At 35.8% G+C, this 27,295-nt stretch overlaps 1 protein-coding gene across 2 annotated transcripts in view; it reads left to right on the top strand.

Annotated features, from left to right (window-relative positions):
- LOC100378887 (ATP-dependent translocase ABCB1-like) overlaps positions 1-27,295 on the top strand; it is a 53,861-nt gene that overhangs the window by 15,474 nt on the left and 11,092 nt on the right. Inside the window, exons 12-18 of one of the 2 annotated variants that reach the window (XM_085501521.1) lie at positions 7,862-8,054; positions 8,419-8,442; positions 8,678-8,826; positions 15,361-15,510; positions 16,201-16,305; positions 16,648-16,725; positions 23,504-23,587. In XM_085501521.1, the coding sequence (XP_085357647.1) occupies positions 7,862-8,054; positions 8,419-8,442; positions 8,678-8,826; positions 15,361-15,510; positions 16,201-16,305; positions 16,648-16,725; positions 23,504-23,587 (783 nt within the window). The remainder of the gene's footprint in view (positions 1-7,861; positions 8,055-8,418; positions 8,443-8,677; positions 8,827-15,360; positions 15,511-16,200; positions 16,306-16,647; positions 16,726-23,503; positions 23,588-27,295) is intronic. The other variant, XM_085501522.1, reaches the window with a different exon arrangement.

Raw genomic sequence — 27,295 nt, 5'->3', positions numbered from 1 at the left:
CAAGTGTCATTTCTCATTTCCATAATTTATGCATTCAATCAATCAGTATTGTTGTGTTTACACTAGGCAAGTGTCATTTCTCATTTCCATAATTTATGCATTCAGTTTAACCAATCAGTATTGTTGTGTTTACACTAGGCAAGTGTCATTTCTCATTTCCATAATTTATGCATTCAGTTTAACCAATCAGTATTGTTCTCTTTACACTAGGCAAGTGTCATTTCTCACTTCCATAATTTATGCATTCAGTTTAACCAATCAGTATTGTTGTGTTTACACTAGGCAAGTGTCATTTCTCATTTCCATAATTTATGCATTCAGTTTAACCAATCAGTATTGTTGTTTACACTAGGCAAGTGTCATTTCTCATTTCCATAATTTATACATTCAGTTTAACCAATCAGTACTGTTGTGTTTACACTAGGCAAGTGTCATTTCTCACTTCCATAATGTATACATTCAGTTGAACTTATCAGTATTGTTGTTTACACTAGGCAAGTGTCATTACTCATTTCCATAATTTATGCATTCAGTTTAACCAAACAGTATTGTTGTTTACACTAGGCAAGTGTCATTTCTCATTTCCATAATTTATACATTCAGTTTAACCAATCAGTACTGTTGTGTTTACGCTAGGCAAGTGTCATTTCTCACTTCCATAATTTATGCATCCAGTTGAACTTATCAGTATTGTTGTTTACACTAGGCAAGTGTCATTACTCATTTCCATAATTTATGCATTCAGTTTAACCAATCAGTATTGTTGTGTTTACACTAGGCAAGTGTCATTTCTCACTTCCATAATTTATGCATTCAGTTTAACCAATCAGTATTGTTGTGTTTACACTAGGCAAGTGTCATTTCTCACTTCCATAATTGATGCATCCAGTTGAACTAGTCAGTATTGTTGTTTACACTAGGCAAGTGTCATTACTCATTTCCATAATTTATGCATTCAGTTTAACCAATCAGTATTGTTGTGTTTACACTAGGCAAGTGTCATTTCTCACTTCCATAATTTATGCATTCAGTTTAACCAATCAGTATTGTTGTGTTTACACTAGGCAAGTGTCATTTCTCACTTCCATAATTTATGCATTCAGTTTAACTAATCAGTATTGTTGTTTACACTAGGCAAGTGTCATTTCTCATTTCCATAATTTATACATTCAGTTTAACCAATCAGTATTGTTGTGTTTACACTAGGCGAGTGTCATTTCTCATTTCCATAATTTATGCATTCAATCAATCAGTATTGTTGTGTTTACACTAGGCAAGTGTCATTTCTCATTTCCATAATTTATACATTCAGTTTAATCAATCAGTATTGTTGTGTTTACACTAGGCAAGTGTCATTTCTCATTTCCATAATTTATGCATTCAGTTTAACCAATTAGTATTGTTGTGTTTACACAAGGCAAGTGTAATTTCTCATTTCCATAATTTATGCATTCAGTTTAATCAATCAGTATTGTTGTGTTTACACTAGGCAAGTGTCATTTCTCATTTCCATAATTTATGCATTCAGTTTAACCAATCAGTATTGTTGTTTACACTAGGCAAGTGTCATTTCTCATTTCCATAATTTATACATTCAGTTTAACCAATCAGTATTGTTGTGTTTCCACTAGGCAAGTGTCATTTCTCACTTCCATAATTTATGCAATCAGTTTAACCAATCAGTATTGTTGTGTTTACACTAGGCAAGTGTCATTTCTCACTTCCATAATGTATGCATTCAGTTTAAACTAATCAGTATTGCTGTGTTTACACTAGGCAAGTGTCATTTCTCATTTCCATAATTTATGCATTCAGTTTAACCAATCAGTATTGTTGTGTTTACACTAGGCAAGTGTCATTTCTCACTTCCATAATTTATGCATTCAGTTTAACCAATCAGTATTGTTGTGTTTACACTAGGCAAGTGTCATTTCACTTCCATAATTTATGCATTCAGTTTAACCAATCAGTATTGTTGTGTTTACACTAAGCAAGTGTCATTTCTCATTTCCATAATTTATGCATTCAGTTTAACCAATCAGTATTGTTGTGTTTACACTAGGCAAGTGTCATTTCTCACTTCCATAATTTATGCATTCAGTTTAAACTAATCAGTATTGCTGTGTTTACACTAGGCAAGTGTCATTTCTCATTTCCATAATTTATGCATTCAGTTTAACCAATCAGTATTGTTGTGTTTACACTAGGCAAGTGTCATTTCTCACTTCCATAATTTATGCATTCAGTTTAACCAATCAGTATTGTTGTTTACACTAGGCAAGTGTCATTTCTCACTTCCATAATTTATGCATTCAGTTTAACCAATCAGTATTGTTGTGTTTACACTAGGCAAGTGTCATTTCACTTCCATAATTTATGCATTCAGTTTAACCAATCAGTATTGTTGTGTTTACACTAAGCAAGTGTCATTTCTCATTTCCATAATTTATGCATTCAGTTTAACCAATCAGTATTGTTGTGTTTACACTAGGCAAGTGTCATTTCTCATTTCCATAATTTATACATTCAGTTTAACCAATCAGTATTGTTGTGTTTCCACTAGGCAAGTGTCATTTCTCACTTCCATAATTTATGCAATCAGTTTAACCAATCAGTATTGTTGTGTTTACACTAGGCAAGTGTCATTTCTCATTTCCATAATTTATGCATTCAGTTTAACCAATCAGTATTGTTGTGTTTACACTAGGCAAGTGTCATTTCTCATTTCCATAATTTATGCATTCAGTTTAACCAATCAGTATTGTTGTGTTTACACTACGCAAGTGTAATTTCACACTTCCATAATTTATGCATTCAGTTTAACCAATCAGTATTGTTGTGTTTACACTCGGCAAGTGTCATTTCTCATTTCCATAATTTATGCATTCAGTTTAACCAATCAGTATTGTTGTTTACACTAGGCAAGTGTCATTTCTCATTTCCATAATTTATACATTCAGTTTAACCAATCAGTATTGTTGTGTTTCCACTAGGCAAGTGTCATTTCTCACTTCCATAATTTATGCAATCAGTTTAACCAATCAGTTTAACCAATCAGTATTGTTGTGTTTACACTAGGCAAGTGTCATTTCTCATTTCCATAATTTATGCATTCAGTTTAACCAATCAGTATTGTTGTGTTTACACTAGGCAAGTGTCATTTCTCATTTCCATAACTTATGCATTCAGTTTAACCAATCAGTATTGTTGTGTTTACACTACGCAAGTGTAATTTCACACTTCCATAATTTATGCATTCAGTTTAACCAATCAGTATTGTTGTGTTTACACTAGGCAAGTGTCATTTCTCATTTCCATAATGTATGCATTCAGTTTAATCAATCAGTATTGTTGTGTTTACACTAGGCAAGTGTCATTTCTCATTTCCATAATGTATGCATTCAGTTTAACCAATCAGTATTGTTGTGTTTACACGAGGCAAGTGTCATTTCTCATTTCCATAATTTATGCATCCAGTTTAACCAATCAGTATTGTTCTCTTTACACTAGGCAAGTGTCATTTCTCATTTCCATAATTTATGCATTCAGTTTAACCAATCAGTATTGTTGTGTTTACACTAGGCAAGTGTCATTTCTCATTTCCATAATTTATGCATTCAGTTGAACCAATCAGTATTGTTGTGTTTACACTAGGCAAGTGTCATTTCTCATTTCCATAATTTATGCATCCAGTTTAACCAATTAGTATTGTTCTCTTTACACTAGGCAAGTGTCATTTCTCATTTCCATAATTTATGCATTCAGTTTAACCAATCAGTACTGTTGTGTTTACACTAGGCATGTGTCATTTCTCATTTCCATAATTTATGCATTCAGTTTAACCAATTAGTATTGTTCTCTTTACACTAGGCAAGTGTCATTTCTCACTTCCGTAATTTATACATCCAGTTTAACCAATCAGTATTGTTGTTTACACTAGGCAAGTGTCATTTCTCATTTCCATAATTTATGCATTCAGTTTAACCAATCAGTATTGTTGTGTTTACACTAGGCAAGTGTCATTTCTCATTTCCATAATTTATGCATTCAGTTGAACTGATCAATCAGTATTGTTGTGTTTACACTAGGCAAGTGTCATTTCTCATTTCCATAATTTATGCATTCAGTTTAACCAATCAGTATTGTTGTGTTTACACTAGGCAAGTGTCATTTCTCACTTCCATAATTGATGCATCCAGTTGAACTAATCAGTGTTGTTGTTTACACTAGGCAAGTGTCATTACTCATTTCCATAATTTATGCATTCAGTTTAACCAATCAGTATTGTTGTGTTTACACTAGGCAAGTGTCATTTCTCACTTCCATAATTGATGCATCCAGTTGAACTAGTCAGTATTGTTGTTTACACTAGGCAAGTGTCATTACTCATTTCCATAATTTATGCATTCAGTTTAACCAATCAGTATTGTTGTGTTTACACTAGGCAAGTGTCATTTCTCACTTCCATAATTTATGCATTCAGTTTAACCAATCAGTATTGTTGTGTTTACACTAGGCAAGTGTCATTTCTCACTTCCATAATTTATGCATTCAGTTTAACTAATCAGTATTGTTGTTTACACTAGGCAAGTGTCATTTCTCATTTCCATAATTTATACATTCAGTTTAACCAATCAGTATTGTTGTGTTTACACTAGGCGAGTGTCATTTCTCATTTCCATAATTTATGCATTCAATCAATCAGTATTGTTGTGTTTACACTAGGCAAGTGTCATTTCTCATTTCCATAATTTATACATTCAGTTTAACCAATTAGTATTGTTGTGTTTACACAAGGCAAGTGTCATTTCTCACTTCCATAATTTATGCATTCAGTTTAACCAATCAGTATTGTTGTGTTTACACTAGGCAAGTGTCATTTCTCATTTCCATAATTTATGCATTCAGTTTAATCAATCAGTATTGTTGTGTTTACACTAGGCAAGTGTTATTTCACTTCCATAATTTATGCATTCAGTTTAACCAATCAGTATTGTTGTTTACACTAGGCAAGTGTCATTTCTCATTTCCATAATTTATGCATTCAGTTTAACCAATCAGTATTGTTGTGTTTACACTAGGCAAGTGTCATTTCTCACTTCCATAATTTATGCATTCAGTTTAAACTAATCAGTATTGCTGTGTTTACACTAGGCAAGTGTCATTTCTCATTTCCATAATTTATGCATTCAGTTTAACCAATCAGTATTGTTGTGTTTACACTAGGCAAGTGTCATTTCTCATTTCCATAATTTATGCATTCAGTTTAACCAATCAGTATTGTTGTTTACACTAGGCAAGTGTTATTTCTCATTTCCATAATTTATGCATTCAGTTTAACCAATCAGTATTGTTGTGTTTACACTAGGCAAGTGTCATTTCTCACTTCCATAATTTATGCATTCAGTTTAAACTAATCAGTATTGCTGTGTTTACACTAGGCAAGTGTCATTTCTCATTTCCATAATTTATGCATTCAGTTTAACCAATCAGTATTGTTGTGTTTACACTAGGCAAGTGTCATTTCTCACTTCCATAATTTATGCATTCAGTTTAACCAATCAGTATTGTTGTGTTTACACTAGGCAAGTGTCATTTCTCACTTCCATAATTTATGCATTCAGTTTAACCAATCAGTATTGTTGTGTTTACACTAGGCAAGTGTCATTTCACTTCCATAATTTATGCATTCAGTTTAACCAATCAGTATTGTTGTGTTTACACTAAGCAAGTGTCATTTCTCATTTCCATAATTTATGCATTCAGTTTAACCAATCAGTATTGTTGTGTTTACACTAGGCAAGTGTCATTTCTCATTTCCATAATTTATGCATTCAGTTTAACCAATCAGTATTGTTGTTTACACTAGGCAAGTGTCATTTCTCATTTCCATAATTTATACATTCAGTTTAACCAATCAGTATTGTTGTGTTTCCACTAGGCAAGTGTCATTTCTCACTTCCATAATTTATGCAATCAGTTTAACCAATCAGTATTGTTGTGTTTACACTAGGCAAGTGTCATTTCTCATTTCCATAATTTATGCATTCAGTTTAACCAATCAGTATTGTTGTGTTTACACTAGGCAAGTGTCATTTCTCATTTCCATAATTTATGCATTCAGTTTAACCAATCAGTATTGTTGTTTACACTAGGCAAGTGTTATTTCTCATTTCCATAATTTATGCATTCAGTTTAACCAATCAGTATTGTTGTTTACACTAGGCAAGTGTCATTTCTCACTTCCATAATTTATGCATTCAGTTTAACCAATCAGTATTGTTGTGTTTACACTAGGCAAGTGTCATTTCACTTCCATAATTTATGCATTCAGTTTAACCAATCAGTATTGTTGTGTTTACACTAAGCAAGTGTCATTTCTCATTTCCATAATTTATGCATTCAGTTTAACCAATCAGTATTGTTGTGTTTACACTAGGCAAGTGTCATTTCTCATTTCCATAATTTATGCATTCAGTTTAACCAATCAGTATTGTTGTTTACACTAGGCAAGTGTCATTTCTCATTTCCATAATTTATACATTCAGTTTAACCAATCAGTATTGTTGTGTTTCCACTAGGCAAGTGTCATTTCTCACTTCCATAATTTATGCAATCAGTTTAACCAATCAGTATTGTTGTGTTTACACTAGGCAAGTGTCATTTCTCACTTCCATAATGTATGCATTCAGTTTAACCAATCAGTATTGTTGTTTACACTAGGCAAGTGTTATCTCACTTCCATAATTTATGCATTCAGTTTAACCAATCAGTATTGTTGTGTTTACACTAGGCAAGTGTCATTTCTCATTTCCATAATTTATGCATTCAGTTTAACCAATCAGTATTGTTGTTTACACTAGGCAAGTGTTATTTCTCATTTCCATAATTTATGCATTCAGTTTAACCAATCAGTATTGTTGTGTTTACTCTAGGCCAGTGTCATTTCTCACTTCCATAATTTATGCATTCAGTTTAATCAATCAGTATTGTTGTGTTTACACTAGGCAAGTGTCATTTCTCATTTCCATAATTTATGCATTCAGTTTAACCAATCAGTATTGTTGTGTTTACACTAGGCAAGTGTCATTTCTCATTTCCATAATTTATGCATTCAGTTTAACCAATCAGTATTGTTGTTTACACTAGGCAAGTGTCATTTCTCACTTCCATAATTTATGCATCCAGTTTAACCAATCAGTATTGTTGTGTTTACACTAGGCAAGTGTCATTTCTCATTTCCATAATTTATAAATTCATTTTAACCAATCAGTATTGTTGTGTTTACACTAGACAAGTGTCATTTCTCATTTCCATAATTTATAAATTCATTTTAACCAATCAGTATTGTTGTTTACACTAGGCAAGTGTTATCTCACTTCCATAATTTATGCATTCAGTTTAACCAATCAGTATTGTTGTGTTTACACTAGGCAAGTGTCATTTCTCATTTCCATAATTTATAAATTCATTTTAACCAATCAGTATTGTTGTGTTTACACCAGGCAAGTGTTATCTCACTTCCATAATTTATGCATTCAGTTTAATCAATCAGTATTGTTGTGTTTACACTAGGCAAGTGTCATTTCTCATTTCCATCATGTATGCATTCAGTTTAACCAATCAGTATTGTTGTGTTTACACTAGGCAAGTGTCATTTCTCATTTCCATAATGTATGCATTCAGTTTAATCAATCAGTATTGTTGTGTTTACACTAGGCAAGTGTCATTTCTCATTTCCATAATGTATGCATTCAGTTTAACCAATCAGTATTGTTGTGTTTACACTAGGCAAGTGTCATTTCTCATTTCCATAATTTATGCAATCAGTTTAACCAATCAGTATTGTTGTTTACACTAGGCAAGTGAAGGAAGAACAACAATAGTGATTGCACATAGATTATCAACTATCAGAAATGCTGATAAAATCTGTTCTGTACAAAATGGTGTTATTGTCGAAGAAGGAACTCATGATGAACTCATGGCTGCTGAAGGGTTATATTATGAATTGGTAATGATGCAAACCAAACAAAAAGATGAAGATGTCAGTGATGGTAAGTACATCAGTTTAGTAAAATTATAGTGTACTTTTCTCTAATAAATTGTGCTGAATTATTGAAAAGCACAAACTAGCTGTTTTGGTGTAAAAGAAAGACATGTTTTTGTTTTTTTATTTTAAAACATAGTCAAACTAAACATTGTTAAAATTCTCAACAACAAAGAAATTAACAGAAAAAAATAATTATACAAGGCGCAACAGTAGACAACTGTACAATGTAAACATTTTATACACGATACTAATACTTGTCTAGAATGTAGACATAATCATGGTTTGTAATTGACTGCTGTATCTTATCACTGTATACTAAATCCTATGAATATTCATTTCTTAACTTTCTTGCTATGCCAACATTGTAGATGCTTTAAATGAGAATGTAATTGGTAAGTGATACCCACCATGTGGTTCAAACTTTGTCTCATTCTCTATGCATATGCTTTTATCTACTTTGATACTAACATCAGCTTAGTTAGGGTGACTTTATTTTTTGTTTAAAACAACTCAAACATGTTTCAATCGTGAGGTTTTTTGTAACAACTACCTTCAATGCATACACACTTGTTTTCAGGTTATGTTATGATCTCAAATAGTAGTATATTAAATGTATCTTTTTCACAGATGATGAAGAAGATGAGGAAATTGAGGCAATACTTTTCAAGTCAAGTAGTTTGAAACGTGTTGAATCAGACAGGGGTTCTAAAAGAAAATTGAAAAGAGCATTTTCAGCATCTTCCAAGAAAAGTGATGAAGAAACTGACAAAGAAAAGGTGTGTAAACCCGCAAAGATAAATGGTCACATTTAACCTACTGGGATCAATACCCTAAACCCATGGTCACATTTAACCTAGTGGGATCAATACCCTAAACCCATGGTCACATTTAACCTACTGGGATCAACACCCTAAACCCATGGTCACATTTAACCTACTGGGATCAACACCCTAAACCCATGGTCACATTTAACCTACTGGGATCAACACCCTAAACCCATAGTCACATTTAACCTACTGGGATCAACACCCTACACCCATGGTCACATTTAACCTACTGGGATCAATACCCTAAACCCATGGTCACATTTAACCTACTGGGATCAATACTCTAAACCCATGGTCACATTTAACCTACTGGGATCAATACCCTCAACCCATGGTCACATTTAACCTACTGGGATCAATACTCTAAACCCATGGTCACATTTAACCTACTGGGATCAATACCCTAAACCCATGGTTACATTTAACCTACTGGGATCAATACCCTAAACCCATGGTCACATTTAACCTACTGGGATCAATACCCTAAACCCATGGTCACATTTAACCTACTGGGATCAATACTCTAAACCCATGGTCACATTTAACCTACTGGGATCAATACCCTCAACCCATGGTCACATTTAACCTACTGGGATCAATACTCTAAACCCATGGTCACATTTAACCTACTGGGATCAATACTCTAAACCCATGGTCACATTTAACCTACTGGGATCAATACCCTAAACCCATGGTCACATTTAACCTACTGGGATCAATACCCTAAACCCATGGTCACATTTAACCTACTGGCATCAATATCCTAAACCCATGGTCACATTTAACCTACTGGGATCAATACCCTAAACCCATGGTCACATTTAACCTACTGGGATCAATACCCTAAACCCATGGTCACATTTAACCTACTGGCATCAATACCCTAAACCTACGGTCACATTAAACCTACTGGCATCAATACCTTAAACTGGTTCTTGACCTTTAACCTACTGGGATCAATAGCATAAAGAAAACTTTTTATCCTACTGAAAACAATACCTTAAACCTTATTACTAACTGGGATAAATACCTTGAAATCATTGTCACTGTTTAAGCTACTATGATCAAAAGTTTCAACATAATGCCCTCCCTTCAACCTACTGAAATCTAAATCTGATAGTTTCCATTTAATGGGATAAATACCTTAACCCTAATAGCTACCCTTTATCCCACTAGGATAAATACCTTAACCCTGATAGCCACCCTTTATCCCACTAGGATAAATACCTTAACCCTAATAGCAACCCTTTATCCCACTAAGATAAATACATTAACCCTGACAGCCACCCTTTATCCCACAAGGATAAATACATTAACCCTGATAGCCACCCTTTATCCCACAAGGATAAATACATTAACCCTGATAGCCACCCTTTATTCCACTAGGATAAGTACATTAACCCTGATAGCCACCCTTTATCCCACTAGGATAAATACATTAACCCTGATAGCCACCCTTTATCCCACTAGGATAAGTACATTAACCCTGATAGCCACCCTTTATCCCACAAGGATAAATACATTAACCCTGATAGCCATCCTTTATTCCACCAGGATAAGTACATTAACCCTGATATCCACCGTTTATTCCACTAGGATAAATACATTAACCCTGATAGCCACCCTTTATCTTACTAGGATAAGTACATTAACCCTGATAGCCACCCTTTATTCCACTAGGATAAGTACATTAACCCTGATAGCCACCCTTTATTCCACTAGGATAAGTACATTAACCCTGATAGACACCCTTTATCCCACTAGGATAAATACCTTAACCCTGATAGCCACCCGTTATTCCACTAGGATAAGTACATTAACCCTGATAGTCACCCTTTATTCCACTAGGATAAATACATTAACCCTGATAGCCACCCTTTAACCCACTAGGATAAATACCTTAACCCTGATAGCCACCCTTTATCCCACTAGGATAAATACATTAACCCTGATAGCCACCCTTTATCCCACTAGGATAAATACATTAACCCTAGTAGCCACCCTTTATCCCACTAAGATAAATACATTAACCCTGATAGCCACCATTTATCCCACTAGGATAAGTACATTAACCCTGATAGCCACCCTTTATTCCACTAGGATAAATACATTAACCCTGATAGCCACCCTTTATCCCACTAGGATAAATACATTAACCCTGATAGCCACCCTTTATTCCACTAGGATAAATACATTAACCCTGATAGCCACCCTTTATCCCACTAAGATAAATGCATTAACCCTGATAGCCACCCTTTATCCCACTAGGATAAGTACCTTAACCCTAACAGCCACCCTTTATCCCACTAAGATAAATACATTAACCCTGATAGCCACCCTTTATTCTACTAGGATAAATACATTAACCCTGATAGCCACCCTTTATCCCACTGGGATAAGTACATTAACTCTGATAGCCACCCTTTATTCCACTAGGATAAATACATTAACCCTGATAGCCACCCTTTATCCCACTAAGATAAATACATTAACCCTGATAGCCAGCCTTTATCCCACTAGGATAAGTACCTTAACCCTGATAGCCACCCTTTATCCCACTAAGATAAATACATTAACCCTGATAGCCACCCTTTATTCCACTAGGATAAATACATTAACTCTGATAGCCACCCTGTATCCCACTAGGATAAATACATTAACCCTGATAGCCACCCTTTATCCCACTAAGATAAATACATTAACCCTGATAGCCACCCTTTATTCCACTAGGATGAATACATTAACCCTGATAGCCACCCTTTATCCCACTAGGATAAGTACATTAACCCTGATAGCCACCCTTTATCCCACTAGGATAAATACATTAACCCTGATAGCCACCCTTTATTCCACAAGGATAAATACCTTAACCCTGATAGCCACCCGTTATCCCACTAGGATAAGTACATTAACCCTGATAGCCACCCTTTATTCCACTAGGATAAATACATTAACCCTGATAGCCACCCTTTATCCCACTAAGATAAATGCATTAACCCTGATAGCCACCCTTTATCCCACTAGGATAAGTACCTTAACCCTAACAGCCACCCTTTATCCCACTAAGATAAATACATTAACCCTGATAGCCACCCTTTATTCTACTAGGATAAATACATTAACCCTGATAGCCACCCTTTATCCCACTGGGATAAGTACATTAACTCTGATAGCCACCCTTTATTCCACTGGGATAAATACATTAACCCTGATAGCCACCCTTTATCCCACTAAGATAAATACATTAACCCTGATAGCCAGCCTTTATCCCACTAGGATAAGTACCTTAACCCTGATAGCCACCCTTTATCCCACTAAGATAAATACATTAACCCTGATAGCCACCCTTTATTCCACTAGGATAAATACATTAACTCTGATAGCCACCCTGTATCCCACTAGGATAAATACATTAACCCTGATAGCCACCCTTTATCCCACTAAGATAAATACATTAACCCTGATAGCCACCCTTTATTCCACTAGGATGAATACATTAACCCTGATAGCCACCCTTTATCCCACTAGGATAAGTACATTAACCCTGATAGCCACCCTTTATCCCACTAGGATAAATACATTAACCCTGATAGCCACCCTTTATTCCACAAGGATAAATACCTTAACCCTGATAGCCACCCGTTATCCCACTAGGATAAGTACATTAACCCTGATAGCCACCCTTTATTCCACTAGGATAAATACATTAACCCTGATAGCCACCCTTTATCCTACTAGGATAAATACATTAACCCTGATAGCCACCCTTTATTCCACAAGGATAAATACATTAACCCTAGTAGCCACCCTTTATCCCACTAAAATAAATACATTAACCCCAATAGCCACCCTTTATTCCACTAGGATAAATACATTAACCCTGATAGCCACCCTTTATCCCACTAGGATAAATACATTAACCCTGATAGCCACCCTTTATCCCACTAGGATAAATACCTTAACCCTGATAGCCACCCGTTATCCCACTAGGATAAGTACATTAACCCTGATAGCCACCCTTTATTCCACTAGGATAAATACATTAACCCTGATAGCCACCCTTTATTCCACAAGGATAAATACATTAACCCTAGTAGCCACCCTTTATCCCACTAAAATAAATACATTAACCCCAATAGCCACCCTTTATTCCACTAGGATAAATACATTAACCCTGATAGCCACCCTTTATCCCACTAGGATAAATACATTAACCCTGATAGCCACCCTTTATCCCACTAGGATAAATACCTTAACCCTGATAGCCACCCATTATCCCACTAGGATAAGTACATTAACCCTGATAGCCACCCTTTATTCCACTAGGATAAATACATTAACCCTGATAGCCACCCTTTATCCTACTAGGATAAATACCTTAACCCTAGTAGCCACCCTTTATCCCACTAAGATAAATACCTTAACCCTGATAGCCACCCTTTATCCTACTAGGATAAATACATTAACCCTGATAGCCACCCTTTATTCCACTAGGATAAATACATTAACCCTAGTAGCCACCCTTTATCCCACTAAAATAAATACATTAACCCCAATAGCCACCCTTTATTCCACTAGGATAAATACATTAACCCTGATAGCCACCCTTTATCCCACTAGGATAAATACATTAACCCTGATAGCCACCCTTTATCCCACTAGGATAAATACCTTAACCCTGATAGCCACCCGTTATCCCACTAGGATAAGTACATTAACCCTGATAGCCACCCTTTATTCCACTAGGATAAATACATTAACCCTGATAGCCACCCTTTATCCTACTAGGATAAATACATTAACCCTGATAGCCACCCTTTATTCCACAAGGATAAATACCTTAACCCTGATAGCCACCCGTTATCCCACCAGGATAAGTACATTAACCCTGATAGCCACCCTTTATTCCACTAGGATAAATACATTAACCCTGATAGCCACCCTTTATCCTACTAGGATAAATACATTAACCCTGATAGCCACCCTTTATTCCACAAGGATAAATACATTAACCCTAGTAGCCACCCTTTATCCCACTAAAATAAATACATTAACCCCAATAGCCACCCTTTATTCCACTAGGATAAATACATTAACCCTGATAGCCACCCTTTATCCCACTAGGATAAATACATTAACCCTGATAGCCACCCTTTATCCCACTAGGATAAATACCTTAACCCTGATAGCCACCCGTTATCCCACTAGGATAAGTACATTAACCCTGATAGCCACCCTTTATTCCACTAGGATAAATACATTAACCCTGATAGCCACCCTTTATCCTACTAGGATAAATACCTTAACCCTAGTAGCCACCCTTTATCCCACTAAGATAAATACCTTAACCCTGATAGCCACCCTTTATCCTACTAGGATAAATACATTAACCCTGATAGCCACCCTTTATTCCACTAGGATAAATACATTAACCCTAGTAGCCACCCTTTATCCCACTAAAATAAATACATTAACCCCAATAGCCACCCTTTATTCCACTAGGATAAATACATTAACCCTGATAGCCACCCTTTATCCCACTAGGATAAATACATTAACCCTGATAGCAACCCTTTATCCCACTAGGATAAATACCTTAACCCTGATAGCCACCCGTTATCCCACTAGGATAAGTACATTAACCCTGATAGCCACCCTTTATTCCACTAGGATAAATACATTAACCCTGATAGCCACCCTTTATCCTACTAGGATAAATACCTTAACCCTAGTAGCCACCCTTTATCCCACTAAGATAAATACCTTAACCCTGATAGCCACCCTTTATCCCACTAGGATAAATACATTAACCCTGATAGCCACCCTTTATCCCACTAGGATAAGTACATTAACCCTGATAGCCACCCTTTATCCCACTGGGATAAATACATTAACCCTGATAGCCACCCTTTATCCCACTGGGATAAATACATTAACCCTGATAGCCACCCTTTATCCCACTAGGATAAATACATTAACCCTGATAGCCACCCTTTATCCCACTAGGATAAGTACATTAACCCTGATAGCCACCCTTTATCCCACTAGGATAAGTACATTAACCCTGATAGCCACCCTTTATCCCACTAGGATAAATACATTAACCCTGATAACCACCCTTTATCCCACTAGGAGAAATACATTAACCCTGATAGCCACCCTTTATCCCACTAGGATAAATACCGTAAACCTGGTAGCAACTCTTTATCTTACAAGGATAATTCCCTTAAACCTGATAGCAACCCTTTTATCCCACTGGCATCAATCTTAAACATGATGGCCATCATTATCCTTCTGTAATTAATATCTTAAACCTATGTGGTGTCCTGTTACCTTTTTGGACGATTCCTTTAATCCTGATGGCACCTTAGGATATCTACCTTTTTAACCTACTTTATCCTATTAACTCTCCTTCGTGCATCATCTTATACATTAACGAAAGGACATGTTATGATTTAATTCTTTATTTGTATATATTTTCAGGATAATATAACGATACCAGACATTGGGTTTGGTCGTATTCTGAAAATGAATGCACCTGAGTGGCCTTATATACTAGCAGGCTCCCTAGCAGCTATTCTTCATGGTGCTGTACAACCTGCATTTGCTGTGGTTTTCAGTAAAATTATAGCCGTATGTATATATGATGTATATATAATTATAATAGTAGACTCAGTATAGGTACCATTAATGCTGAGTGCATTATTTAAGTTGAACAGTGGTATAAGTATTGTAGACATCTTTGACACTGTTTGTGCCAAGGACCATTGACACTATCACTGGATCTGGAAAGATTCTTTTCTGAAACCCTCAGCATTTTATGATTGACATATTTAATGTTTAACGGATTTGTAATATGTATTCCCTATGTAGTGTGTATCACTGATACAATGTGCAATGCTATCACACTAAGGACTACTTATATATAAACATGTTAGTTTGTCATAATCTTACCTTACATTTTCTGTTTAACTGGATTACTGTTGTTGAAGAATAAAAACTTATATGATTTGAGTTGATTGCAACTTTAACCTTTTTACCACTAGATGTTCTTGCCCAAATTTGTCTGCACTTGTTTTTTTATTTTCTTCAATATTTCTGGAAATGAACCCTAATTTTGGAGCCAACAGACGAGATTTGAGCAATTTTCAGTTTTTACTAAAAAATTTGGCTTTTTTTGTTCCAATCTTCTGAACTATTGCATACATTTTTGATGAAAATCGAAAAACTGTCCCAAAACATGGACCCATTTACCAGTTTATGAATTAAATTAAAAGTCAGTTACTTATAAACTATCAGTATTTACTTGTGTTTTTATTCTAGGTGTTTGCAAACCCAGATGAGGATCAGGTCAGATCTGATGCTAATTTGTTTTGTCTCTTCTTTGTTTGTATTGGAGTAATGTCTGGCATTGCTTTTGTTGTACAGGTGAGTTATCCTTTCAGTGCTTACTCCACTCATAGTTCAAAGTTCATCAATCATGGTCAGTGCAATATCATGGTTTGCAGTTCGTAACATAGTTTTAAAAAAACTGTATCAGTATAAAACTTGTCATTTAGTACACATAAGGGTTCATTATAACTTTTGGTAAGTTTTGGCAATTATTAAGGTAGTTTTAAACTTGAAATATACTGTCATACCAGTGTTGAATGTTGGTCAACACTGTTGTAACATGTCACCAGTTATCACTATAAATATTCACCCAATGTAGGCTGGCATATTTCTATACCTTGTGTTGCACAGTGATGTTATTGTCTTTATTTATTGTAGTCTACAATGTTTGGTAAATCCGGTGAAGAATTAACAATGAGGCTTAGAAGTCTGACATTTCGTGCCATGCTAAAACAGGTATTTGTCATCTTGATACGGGAATATACAAGCCCCTTGAATGTTGTTGGCAATAATTGTTGCATCTTTCCAATAGAAAACAGAACCTATCCACTTACTGACTACATAAAGTCTTTGTGACTAATGTATATTTTTATCTCTGATTTCAGAACTATTTAGACATGCACTTTTCTAGATATAACTGTGACACGCTTTAACTGCTGCTGTGATGTAGGCATCTGTAGACTTTCATAACTGTCTACAGAATCTTGAGTTAAGCCTTCTGCAGGCTATAATTCATGGCAATCTGTAGACTTTCATAACTGTCTACAGAATCTTGAGTTAAGCCTTCTGCAAGCTTTAATTCATGGCAACCTGTAGACTTTCATAGCTGTCTACAGAATCTTGAGTTAAGCCTTCTGCAGGCTATAATTCATGGCAATCTGTAGACTTTCATAACTGTCTACAGAATCTTGAGTTAAGCCTTCTGCAGGCTTTAATTCATGCCAATCTGTAGACTTTCATAACTGTCTACAGAATCTTGAGTTAAGCCTTCTGCAGGCTTTAATTCATGGCAATCTGTAAACTTTCATAACTGTCTACAGAATCTTGAGTTAAGCCTTCTGCAGGCTACAATTCATGGCAATCTGTAGACTTTCATAACTGTCTACAGAATCTTGAGTTAAGCCTTCTGCAGGCTTTAATTCATGCCAATCTGTAGACTTTCATAACTGTCTACAGAATCTTGAGTTAAGCCTTCTGCAGGCTTTAATTCATGGCAATCTGTAGACTTTCATAACTGTCTACAGAATCTTGAGTTAAGCCTTCTGCAGGCTTTAATTCATGGCAATCTGTAGACTTTCATAACTGTCTACAGAATCTTGAGTTAAACCTTCTGCAGGCTTTAATTCATGCCAATCTGTAGACTTTCATAACTGTCTACAGAATCTTGAGTTAAGCCTTCTGCAGGCTTTAATTCATGCCAATCTGTAGACTTTCATAACTGTCTACAGAATCTTGATTTAAGCCTTCTGCAGGCTGTAATTCATGCCAATCTGTAGACTTCCGTAACTGTCTACAGAATTTTGAGTTAAGCCATCTGCAGGCTATAATTCATGGCTATCTGTAGACTTTCATCATAACTGTCTACAGAATCTTCAATTATATGGACATTCATATCCATTCCTACACAGCACAACACATTGGCCAGCAGCTGAGTGTTTACTATCGTAGTTCATTTGTGGACTTCCATATTCATTCATAGACTTTCATAGTTGTATGAAGATTTTCATGGCTGTATGAAGACTACAATAGCCATCTACAGACTACAATAGCCATATATGGATCATCTACAGACTATTACATCCATCTACAGACTATCATAGCCATCTACAGACTATCATATCCGTCTATAGTGTATCATAGCCATCTATAGTGTATCATAGCCATCTACAGACTATCATAGCCATCTACAGACTATCATAGCCATCTACAGACTATCATAGCCATCTACAGGCTATCATAGCCATCTACAGACTATCATATACATCTACAGACTATCATATCCATCTACAGACTATCATAGCCATTTACAGACTATCATAGCCATCTACAGACTATCATAGCCATCTACAGGCTATCATAGCCATCTACAGACTATCATAGCCATCTACAGACTATCATAGCCATCTACAGACTATCATAGCCATCTACAGACTATCACAGCCATCTACAGACTATCACAGCCATCTACAAACTATCACAGCCATCTACAGACTATCATATCCATCTATAGTGTATCATATCCATCTACAGACTATCATATTCATCTACAGACTATCATAGCCATCTACAGACTATCATATACATCTACAGACTATCATATCCATCTACAGACTATCATAGCCATCTACAGACTATCATATCCATCTATAGTGTATCATAGCCATCTACAGACTATCATATCCATCTACAGACTACCATAGCCATCTACAGACTATCATATCCATCTATAGACTATCATATCCATCTACAGACTATCATAGCCATCTACAGACTATCATATCCATCTATAGTGTATCATAGCCATCTACAGACTATCATAGCCATCTACAGACTACCATAGCCATCTACAGACTATCATATCCATCTACAGACTACCATAGCCATCTACAGACTATCATATCCATCTACAGACTTCCATAGCCATCTACAGACTATCATATCCATCTACAGACTATCATAGCCATCTACAGACTATCATATCCATCTATAGTGTATCATAGCCATCTACAGACTATCATAGCCATTTACAGACTATCGTAGCCATCTATAGACTATCATATCCATCTATAGTGTATCATAGCCATCTACAGACTATCATAGCCATCTACAGACTACCATAGCCATCTACAGACTATCATATCCATCTACAGACTACCATAGCCATCTACAGACTATCATATCCATCTACAGACTTCCATAGCCATCTACAGACTATCATATCCATCTACAGACTATCATAGCCATCTACAGACTATCATATCCATCTATAGTGTATCATAGCCATCTACAGACTATCATAGCCATTTACAGACTATCGTAGCCATCTATAGACTATCATATCCATCTATAGTGTATCATAGCCATCTACAGACTATCATATCCATCTATAGTGTATCATAGCCATCTATAGTGTATCATAGCCATCTACAGACTATCATAGCCATCTACAGACTATCATAGCCATCTACAGACTACCATAGCCATCTACAGACTATCATATCCATCTACAGACTATCATAGCCATCTACAGACTATCATATCCATCTATAGTGTATCATAGCCATCTATAGACTATCATATCCATCTATAGTGTATCATAGCCATCTATAGTGTATCATAGCCATCTACAGACTATCATAGCCATCTACAGACTATCATAGCCATTTACAGACTATCATAGCCATCTACAGACTATCATAGCCATCTACAGACTATCATAGCCATCTACAGACTATCATATCCATTTATAGTGTATCATAGCCATCTATAGACTATCATATCCATCTATAGTGTATCATAGCCATCTATAGTGTATCATAGCCATCTACAGACTATCATAGCCATCTACAGACTACCATAGCCATCTACAGACTACCATAGCCATCTACAGACTATCATAGCCATCTACAGACTATCATAGCCATCTACAGACTATCATAGCCATCTACAGACTATCATAGCCATCTACAGACTATCACATCCATCTATAGTGTATCATAGCCATCTACAGACTATCATAGCCATTTACAGACTATCGTAGCCATCTATAGACTATCATATCCATCTATAGTGTATCATAGCCATCTACAGACTATCATAGCCATCTACAGACTATCATAGCCATCTATTGACTATCATAGCCATCTACTATCATAGCCATTTACAGACTATCATAGCCATTTACAGACTATCATAGCCATCTACGGACTATCATAGCCATCTACAGACTACCATAGCCATCTATGGACTATAATAACCATCTACAGACTATCATAGCCATCTATGGATTATCTTAGCCATCTACAGACTATCATAGCCATCTACAGACTGTCATGGCCATCTATAGTGTATCATAGCCATCTACGGACTATCATAGCCATCTACAGACTATCATAGCCATCTACAGACTATCATATCCATCTATAGTGTATCATAGCCATCTACAGACTACCATAGCCATCTACAGAATACCATAGCCATCTACAGACTATCATATCTATCTACAGACTATCATATCCATCTACAGAGTATCATAGCCATCTACAGGCTACCATAGCCATCTACAGACTATCATATCTATCTACAGACTAGCATAGCCATCTATAGACTATCATAGCCATCTATAGTGTATCATAGCCATCTACAGTGTATCATAGCCAACTACAGACTATCATAGCCATCTACAGACTATCATAGCCATCAACAGACCGTCATAGCCATCTACAGACTATCATAGCCATCTACAGACTATCATAGCCATCTATAGACTAGCATAGCCATCTATAGTGTATCATAGCCATCTACAGTGTATCATAGCCAACTACAGACTATCATAGCCATCTACAGACTATCATATCCATCTACAGACTATCATAGCCATCTACAGACTATCATAGCCATCTACAGACTAGCATAGCCATCTACAGACTATCATAGCCATCTATAGTGTATCATAGCCATCTACAGTGTATCATAGCCATCTACAGACTATCATATCCATCTACAGACTATCATAGCCGTCTACAGACTATCATAGCCGTCTACAGACCAGCATAGCCATCTACAGACTATCATAGCCATCTATAGTGTATCATAACCTTCTACAGACTATCATAGCCATCTACAGATTATTATAGCCATCTACAGACTATCATAGCCATCTATGGACAATCATAGCCATCTATGGACTATCATAGCCATCTACGGACTATTATAGCCATCTACAGACTATCATAGCCATTCACAGACTATCATGGCCATCTACAGACCATCATAGCCATCTACAGACTATCATAGCCATCTACAGACTATCATAGCCATCTACAGACTATCATAGCCATCTACTGACCATCATAACCATCTACAGACTATCATAGCCATCTACAGATTATTATAGCCATCTACAGATTATTATAGCCATCTACAGACTATCATAGCCATCTACAGACTATCATATCCATCTACATAATGTCATAGCCATCTACAGACTATCATAGCCATCTACAGACTATCATAGCCATCTACAGACTATCATAGCCATCTACAGACTGTCATATCCATCTACAGACTATCATATCCATCTATGGACTATCATAGCCATCTATGGACTATCATAGCCATCTACATAATGTCATAGCCATCTACAGACTATCATAGCCATCTACAGACTATCATAGCCATCTACAGACTATCATAGCCATCTACATAATGTCATAGCCATCTACAGACTATCATAGCCATCTACAGACTATCATATCCATCTATGGACTATCATAGCCTTCTACAGACTATCATATCCATCTATGGACTATCATAGCCATCTACAGACTATCATAGCCATCTATGGACTATCATATCCATCTATAGTGTATCATAGCCATCTACAGACTATCATAGCCATCTACAGACTACCATAGCCATCTACAGACTACCATAGCCATTTAAAGACTATCATAGCCATTTACAGACTATCATAGCCATTTAAAGACTATCATAGCCATTTACAGACTACCATAGCCATCTACGGACTATCATAGCCATCTACAGACTACCATAGCCATCTATGGACTATAATAACCATCTACAGACTATCATAGCCATCTGCAGGCTATCATAGCCATATATGGATTATCTTAGCCATCTACAGACTATCATAGCCATCTACAGACTATCATATCCATCTATAGTGTATCATAGCCATCTACAGACTATCATATCCATCTACGGACTATCATAGCCATCTACAGACTATCATAGCCATCTACAGACTATCATAGCCATCTACAGACTATCATATCCATCTATAGTGTATCATAGCCTTCTACAGACTACCATAGCCATCTACAGAATACCATAGCCATCTACAGACTATCATATCTATCTACAGACTAGCATAGCCATCTACAGACTATCATAGCCATCTACAGACTATCATAGCCATCTACAGACTATCATAGCCATCTACAGACTATCATAGCCATCTACAGACTATCATAGCCATCTACAGACTAGCATAGCCATCTACAGACTATCATAGCCATCTATAGTGTATCATAGCCATCTACAGTGTATCATAGCTAACTACAGACTATCATAGCCATCTACAGACTATCATAGCCATCTACTGACCATCATAACCATCTACAGACTATCATAGCCATCTACAGATTATTATAGCCATCTACAGACTATCATAGCCATCTACAGACTATCATATCCATCTACATAATGTCATAGCCATCTACAGACTATCATAGCCATCTACAGACTATCATAGCCATCTACAGACTATCATAGCCATCTACAGACTATCATAGCCATCTACAGACTATCATATCCATCTACAGACTATCATATCCATCTATGGACTATCATAGCCATCTACAGACTATCATAGCCATCTATGGACTATCATAGCCATCTACATAATGTCATAGCCATCTACAGACTATCATAGCCATCTACAGACTATCATAGCCATCTACAGACTATCATAGCCATCTACATAATGTCATAGCCATCTACAGACTATCATAGCCATCTACAGACTATCATAGCCATCTACAGACTATCATATCCATCTATGGACTATCATAGCCTTCTACAGACTATCATATCCATCTATGGACTATCATAGCCATCTACAGACTATCATAGCCATCTATGGACTATCATAGCCATCTGCATAATGTCATAGCCATCTACAGACTATCATAGCCTTCTACAGACTATCATAGCCATCTACAGACTATCATATCCATCTACAGGCTATCATAGCCATCTACAGACTATCATAGCCATCTACAGACTATCATAGCCATCTACAGACTATCATAGCCATTTACAGACTGCCATGGCCATCGACAGACTATCATAGCCATCTGCAGACTATCATAGCCATCTACAGACTATCATAGCCATCTACAGACTATCATAGCCATCTTTATTCCCTAGCTACAAGCACTACATAACTATTTAATGAGTTGCTATTCACCTTTAGATTATATTGTTGCAGGAAATATCTTGGTTTGATGATCCAAAGAATAGTACGGGTGCCTTGACAACCAGATTGGCATCGGATGCATCATTAGTTCAAGGGGTAAGTCATTTCACATCTCTCATTTTATTGTTGAGTAGTATGTTGTGATGCAATGTGTCAATCTGGTATTTCCCACATCATCATTTGTCAATATCAATGTTTATGTCTTGGTGAATCTGGTAGTTCCCACACTATCATTTATCAATATCAATGTTTATGTCTTGGTGAATCTGGTAGTGCCCAAACTATCATTTATCAATATCAATGTTTATGCCTTGGTGAATCTGGTAGTTCCTGCACTATCATTTATCAATATCAATGTTTATGTCTCGGTGAATCTGGTAGTTCCCACACTATCATTTATCAATATCAATGTTTATGTCTTGGTGAATCTGGTAGTTCCTGCACTATCATTTATCAATATCAATGTTTATGTCTCGGTGAATCTGGTAGTTCCCACACTATCATTTATCAATATCAATGTTTATGTCTTGGTGAATCTGATAGTTCCCACACTATCATTTATCAATATCAATGTTTATGTCTTGGTGAATCTGGTAGTTCCAACACTATCATTTGTCAATATCAATGTGTATGTCTTGGTGAATCTGATAGTTCCCACACTATCATTTATCAATACCAATGTGTATGTCTTGGTGAATCTGGTAGTGCCCAAACTATCATTTATCAATATCAATGTTTATGCCTTGGTGAATCTGGTAGTTCCAACACTATCATTTGTCAATATCAATGTTTATGTCTTGGTGAATCTGATAGTTCCCACACTATCATTTATCAATATCAATGTTTATGTCTTGGTGAATCTGGTAGTTCCCACACTATCATTTATCAATATCAATGTTTATGTCTTGGTGAATCTGGTAGTTCCCACACTATCATTTACCAATATCAATGTTTATGTCTTGGTGAATGTGGTAGTTCCCACACTATCATTTATCAATACCAATGTGTATGTCTTGGTGAATCTGGTAGTTCCCACACTATCATTTATCAATATCAATGTTTATGTCTTGGTGAATGTGGTAGTTCCCACACTATCATTTATCAATATCAATGTTTATGTCTTGGTGAATCTGGTAGTTCCCACACTATCATTTATCAATACCAATGTGTATGTCTTGGTGAATCTGGTAGTGCCCAAACTATCATTTATCAATATCAATGTTTATGCCTTGGTGAATCTGGTAGTTCCTGCACTATCATTTATCAATATCAATGTTTATGTCTCGGTGAATCTGGTAGTTCCCACACTATCATTTATCAATATCAATGTTTATGTCTTGGTGAATCTGATAGTTCCCACACTATCATTTATCAATATCAATGTTTATGTCTTGGTGAATCTGATAGTTCCCACACTATCATTTATCAATATCAATGTTTATGTCTTGGTGAATCTGGTAGTTACAGCACTATCATTTGTCAATATCAATGTTTATGTCTTGGTGAATCTGATAGTTCCCACACTATCATTTATCAATATCAATGTTTATGTCTTGGTGAATCTGGTAGTTCCAACACTATCATTTGTCAATATCAATGTTTATGTCTTGGTGAATCTGATATTTCCACACTATCATTTATCAATATCAATGTTTATGTCTTGGTGAATCTGGTAGTTCCCACACTATCATTTGTCAATATCAATGTTTATGTCTTGGTGAATCTGGTAGTTCCCACACTATCATTTATCAATATCAATGTTTATGTCTTGGTGAATCTGGTAGTGCCCAAACTATCATTTATCAATATCAATGTTTATGCCTTGGTGAATCTGGTAGTTCCCACACTATCATTTATCAATATCAATGTGTATGTCTTGGTGAATCTGGTAGTTCCCACACTATCATTTATCAATATCAATGTTTATGTCTTGGTGAATCTGGTAGTTCCCACACTATCATTTATCAATATCAATGTTTATGTCTTGGTGAATCTGGTAGTTCCCACATTATCATTTATCAATATCAATGTTTATGTATTGGTGAATGTGGTAGTTCCCACACTATCATTTATCAATATCAATGTTTATGTCTTGGTGAATCTGGTAGTTCCCACATTATCATTTATCAATATCAATGTTTATGTCTTGGTGAATGTGGTAGTTCCCACACTATCATTTAGCAATATCAATATTTATGTCTTGGTGAATGTGGTAGTTCCCACACTATCATTTATCAATATCAATGTTTATGTCTTGGTGAATCTGGTAGTTCCCACATTATCATTTGTCAATATCAATGTTTATGTCTTGGTGAATCTGGTAGTTCCCACATTATCATTTGTCAATATCAATGTTTATGTCTTGGTGAATCTGGTAGTTCCCACACTATCATTTGTCAATATCAATGTTTATGTCTTGGTGAATCTGTTAGTGCCCAAACTATCATTTATCAATATCAATGTTTATGCCTTGGTGAATCTGGTAGTTCCCAAACTATCATTTATCAATATCAATGTGTATGTCTTGGTGAATCTGGTAGTGCCCAAACTATCATTTATCAATATCAATGTTTATGTCTCGGTGAATCTGGTAGTTCCCACACTATCATTTATCAATATCAATGTTTATGTCTTGGTGAATCTGATAGTTCCCACACTATCATTTATCAATATCAATGCTTATGTCTTGGTGAATCTGATAGTTCCCACACTATCATTTATCAATATCAATGTTTATGTCTTGGTGAATCTGGTAGTTCCCACACTATCATTTATCAATATCAATGTTTATGTCTTGGTGAATCTGGTAGTGCCCAAACTATCATTTATCAATATCAATGTTTATGCCTTGGTGAATCTGGTAGTTCCCACACTATCATTTATCAATATCAATGTTTATGTCTTGGTGAATCTGGTAGTTCCCACACTATCATTTATCAATATCAATGTTTATGTCTTGGTGAATCTGGTAGTTCCCACACTATCATTTATCAATATCAATGTTTATGTCTTGGTGAATCTGGTAGTTCCCACATTATCATTTATCAATATCAATGTTTATGTCTTGGTGAATGTGGTAGTTCCCACACTATCATTTATCAATATCAATGTTTATGCCTTGGTGAATCTGGTAGTGCCCAAACTATCATTTATCAATATCAATGTTTATGCCTTGGTGAATCTGGTAATTCCCACACTATCATTTATCAATATCAATGTTTATGTCTTGGTGAATCTGGTAGTGCCCAAACTATCATTTATCAATATCAATGTTTATGCCTTGGTGAATCTGGTAGTTCCCACACTATCATTTATCAATATCAATGTTTATGTCTTGGTGAATGTGGTAGTTCCCACACTATCATTTATCAATATCAATGTTTATGTCTTGGTGAATCTGGTAGTTCCCACATTATCATTTATCAATATCAATATTTATGTCTTGGTGAATGTGGTAGTTCCCACACTATCATTTATCAATATCAATGTTTATGTCTTGGTGAATCTGGTAGTTTCCACATTATCATTTATCAATATCAATGTTTATGTCTTGGTGAATCTGGTAGTTCCCAAACTATCATTTATCAATATCAATGTGTATGTCTTGATGAATCTGGTAGTGACCAAACTATCATTTATCAATATCAATGTTTATGCCTTGGTGAATCTGGTAGTTCCTGCACTATCATTTATCAATATCAATGTTTATGTCTCGGTGAATCTGGTAGTTCCCACACTATCATTTATCAATATCGATGTTTATGTCTTGGTGAATCTGATAGTTCCCACACTATCATTTATCAA

The sequence above is a fragment of the Saccoglossus kowalevskii genome, chromosome 7 (assembly GCF_978046115.1).
Source record: "Saccoglossus kowalevskii chromosome 7, keSacKowa6.1, whole genome shotgun sequence".
Taxonomy (NCBI): domain Eukaryota; kingdom Metazoa; phylum Hemichordata; class Enteropneusta; family Harrimaniidae; genus Saccoglossus; species Saccoglossus kowalevskii.
The sequence above is the reverse complement of the archived record's forward strand: the minus strand, read 5'-3'. Positions and strand labels throughout refer to the sequence as shown.